The 4,642-nt window shown below is 29.9% G+C and overlaps 1 protein-coding gene across 1 annotated transcript in view; it reads right to left on the reverse strand.

Moving 5' to 3' along the window:
• Nucleotides 1-1,044: 1,044 nt before the first annotated feature.
• The window catches only part of LOC106111607 (TBC1 domain family member 15), an 8,459-nt gene continuing 4,861 nt past the window's right edge, over nt 1,045-4,642 (reverse strand). Inside the window, exons 5-9 of the mRNA XM_013293741.1 lie at nt 4,144-4,240; nt 3,283-3,699; nt 2,612-2,799; nt 1,863-1,989; nt 1,045-1,481 (exon numbers count right to left, since the gene is read on the reverse strand). Coding sequence (XP_013149195.1) covers nt 1,188-1,481; nt 1,863-1,989; nt 2,612-2,799; nt 3,283-3,699; nt 4,144-4,240 — 1,123 coding nt within the window. The 3' untranslated portion in view covers nt 1,045-1,187. The remainder of the gene's footprint in view (nt 1,482-1,862; nt 1,990-2,611; nt 2,800-3,282; nt 3,700-4,143; nt 4,241-4,642) is intronic.

Genomic DNA, 4,642 nt, shown 5'->3' on the forward strand with positions numbered 1-4,642 from the left:
CTACTCGGCTGATTCTAAAACATCTTTCACCATTAAAAAAAACAACGTTATCAGTAACATAGGCTATATATTTACTATATTTTAATTTCACATGGACGAAGTCGCCAACAACCTATAGTTTAATAAACAAACAAAACTTTCTACCTACCCATAAAAATCTAACTAAACTATATATCCACAAACTTTTGTGGCCAAGTAAAGATAGGGCTTTTATTACATTTGTGTTAAAAAAAATAAACAAACTAGTGATTACTCGCGACTGCGTCCGAGCGGAATGAAAAAATCTATAAATGTAGCCTATATTAGTAAGTGATAAGGTAGCTTTTAAACAGTGATTTTTTTGAAAACGGTCAAGTAGTTTTTGAGTTTTTCACTTGTACGAAGGCCAATTAAATTTGTCACACTATATATAATTTTATATAATGTATTTTTAGCCTGATATTAAATATGCCAATTAGTAATACATAAGTTTGATAATACTAAAATATTTGTATTGTAAATAAATTGTATTGAATATTATAAAATCTTTTCTAAATTCGCTATTTGTACTAAAATATGGCTTCCCTTAGTGATTTGCGAAGATTTATCACAAACACTAAGGGATGGCTTTTAAGTCAATCTATTTTTTTATACTATTTTCTATATTACAGAATCAGTTTCAAACTACAATTACAAATAACTTGTAGAATTTTAAACACATATATATTGGAAAGTCATGTTTATTTAATTTTTTAATATTTTTACAGGAATATAAGCTATGTTAGAAACCATTATTTACAAAGTGCACAACAATACCTATTACAAACATTTCCAACACAAAAAAACTACAAAAACAAGCTACTGATGGAAGAACTACGAATAATATAAATTTATATTTGAGCACTAGACATGCAAAAAAATTGAACAATTCACAACAAATAAAAAATCGGAATCGTAAAAAATGTTACATTTTTTTTAATTAATTGAAATTAAGAAATTCTTAAAAATAAAAAAAGAAATTATAAATCTTTTAGAAAAAACATTCTAAGTTTTTTTTTGGATTCATAAAAAAAGTTCTAAAAAAACTTTACAGTACCTTTAATAAATTTAATGTTTGCATGCAATAAATTGTGAATTATCCAAAATGCAATACAAAGACATACAAACAAAAATATATACATATATAACAGCGAGAATAATCACCGCTTTTAGAAATTCATATCAAGACCTATTTGATACATAACTTCGTCCGCCTCCGGTGCAAAGACACGTTGATCTGAACCATTACTTCTAGAAGATTCCTTACTTCTGGAACATTCTGCTTTCGGACTGACTTCTGTGTCTTGATTAACTTCTGTGTCCGTTCTTCCGATAGTAGGAAGACCGAGTATTATTCTGATTTGGTCCGTTAAATGAGGTGCGGAAACTATTTGATGGAATATACCTTCCGCTGTGCTTAAAATTTTATCTACATCCAATCTCATTGACAAATCATTGACATGCTGAAAAATAATATGATAACTCAATAAAACCAGAAATAATAAAAAAAATCTTTAAAACTCACAGATCTTACTAATATTATAAATGCCATCTTTCGACCAAGTAGTGAGCATTTGTCGGTGGGATCGTGGTCAAGCGCTAGATTAAAAACTTAAAAAAAAATGCAAAAGTATGGATGTATGGATATTTGCTAGCGTTTGTAACCTAAACTGCTGAAATCTCGATGAAATTTGGCATAGATGAAGAGGATAGTCTTGAAGAACACATCGGCTATCTTTTTTAATTTGACATAGACGGAGCCGCGGGCGAAAGCTAGTGTGGTTATATAAGAATAAGTATTTTTTTATAAATCTTTTGTTCTTCACTATTTTTTAAAAACTTACTTTTAAAACTTCAGTGAATCCATAATCTTTGCCTATTAATATATCTTTCTCCGTGTCGAGAATGGCAACACATATCAATAAATGGAAATTAGCGCATGGCAGCCCCGTCCAGAGCACTTCCCATAACCTGAAACAATTTTACATTTTATTTAAAGCATAATTATAATAATTCATTAAATCAAAAAATGGGTTTAAATGACAACTATCATACATCACACTAAAGCAAAATCAAATATCCACATAATTTGGTTTTTGTTTATTTCAACCCAAAGGCCTATATAAGTTTATAAATTTGTAACCATATAAATATTTGTGCACTTATATAAAAATGAGAACCTCTTTAACTTGATAAACTGTACATCTATTAGTATATTATTTAGAGAAAAGATTTACATGTTTGCATTAAAAATAACTCAAAAACTACTGGGCGAATTTTAAAAATACTATCACCATTAGAAAGGTAATTTATCTCTAACCTAAGCTATGTTTATCATTATATATAATATAGCTGTTGCTTGCGACTTCATCTGCGTGAAATAGAAAAATAAAAAAAAATATATATCCCATTTTATTTACTGAAAACATAACTTTTAATAGTTAAAGAATTTTCAATATCTGCCCAGTAGTTTTTGAGTTTTTTCAATACATACGCAATCACAAAAATACAAATCTTTCCTCTTTATAATATTTTAGTATAGATTTTTATTTGTTAACCTCTTTAAGTTGATAAAAAAGAATATTAGTGTAACCTCATGATATCAGTGTGCGAGAACTCCCTCTTGAACCAGACGAGCAGCCAGCGGAAGCAGAAGTACATGTTGCCGGAGTCCTTCTGCGCGAGGTGCTGCGCCAGCTCGGGGCTTGCGAACGTCAGCAGCTGCTGGAGCTGCAGCAGCTGCTGCTTCATGCCCGCCTGGTCCATGTCGAAGTTAGCCGCCTGGAATACACAATAATACATATCTATACTAATATAAGAAAACATAAATACACAATTCTTTGATATATATAGGATATCAATCACAACATATTTCTGAATTCCATTAAAAAAAGCCCTAGACGAGTCTATAGGCTATATATTTTGACACACATTCACATCTGGAAAAGGAAGCCAAGATACAAGCCAATAGGAGCAAAAAAGCAAGATTGCTACAATAATGGTAATTGTTAGCCAATGGCAAAACCCTTCGTTGTCATTTGTGAATTTGAATTTCGACATTTTCAATTGACCGTTTTAAAAATAAATAGTCTCTAAAATACAATAACAAATTATATTAAAAAAGGTAAATTCCTACTTTTAGGAATTCATTTTTAAGTTTAATTTGATATTTTAGCGTAATTTTTAATGCGAAAGCCTATATAAGTTTATAAAATTTAAATGCATACATATTTACGCAGCGGAATGTACAAAAAAGTTACTTACAATTCTCTCCATAAAACCGGCAAAACACCAAAAGCTATCAACTTCGTTGCCCAACAACAACAACAATGGCGCCAAAATATCACTCATCCCTTGCACATAACCTAAATCAAAGTTGTACATCACATACGTCATTAATATATCTTGAAGCACTATTAAATTTGGATTATTTTCACCGGCATAAAATGGATGAGTTCTGTCCGTTCTGTTAACATCCTTTTCCACTAAACTCTTCCTTTCTCTGTATTCAGAGAATCTTGACTCCTGCCCTTCAGTCATTGACCTCCATTGTAACTTCATAGAGAAATATTCTTCTGTTTTCTTTCTTTGTAGATTTTTTATCTCCGAATGGGTCATTGTCCATGGATAATAATCTAATAGGTATTTCCATACTGAGTGGCGTATCGAATGTGCTACACCCTGCGAAAGATAAAAAAAAAAAATTAAAACCCAACCTAAAATATAAGTACCCGACCTGGGGGCGATCAATCTTTATTACATCATTTTCTTAATGTTTTTCAATATGATGAGGGTTTTTATATTTCTGGTTATAATATTTCTTAAATTTTTTAATACTTTGATAGATGTTTGTGACATATATTACTACTCAATATTTCATATCCTAGATTATTTATGTTCTATCATTTGTGTTACTGTTCTGTAGTGTTAATTCTAAATTTTACTAATGTAAATACGAAAGTTAGTATGGATGTATGTTACTAAGTATCTACAAAATTAGTTTACAATGAAATTTGACATAGATAAAGAAGCTGTGAATAACATAGGTTGCTTACTAAATTTTTTTTTTCTATCAGTCCAGATGGAGTCAGGCAACAGCTAGTTAATAATTTTAACAAGGCTTACCCCTCTAAATATAAGTTGTTTTACTCCTTCCACTTCAGTAACTCGACCATCAGTGTCCTGCAAGCCGTCCCATTTCTCCGTTGACAATGGTGTGCCTCTGAAATTAAATACTTGATACTTGAATATTGTCTATTGAATTAAAAAATTTAAGCTGCAAGTGTCATAAGAAAATTTGCTAATAAACAATCTGCATAGGTTTCTATGCTAATATTCTAAAAAAGAAAGATTTGTATTTTTGGATTCTTGTATGTGTTAAATAAACTCAAAAACTACTGGGCATATTTCAAAAATACTATCAACAATATATATTGTCACAGAGTAGCATAGACTGTATTTATTCTATTTTTTTTAACTCAGACGAAGTCGTGAGCCAGTATTTACTGATTTTTACATGTAACATATTTTATAACAAAAATAAACTTTTTAATAAAAAAACAAAACCGACTTCCAAACAAAATACACGAAAAACAAAACAAAATGCACTAAAAACAAAACAAAA

This window comes from Papilio polytes, unplaced genomic scaffold, assembly GCF_000836215.1.
Source record: "Papilio polytes unplaced genomic scaffold, Ppol_1.0 DF824158.1, whole genome shotgun sequence".
Classification (NCBI taxonomy): Eukaryota; Metazoa; Arthropoda; class Insecta; order Lepidoptera; family Papilionidae; genus Papilio; species Papilio polytes.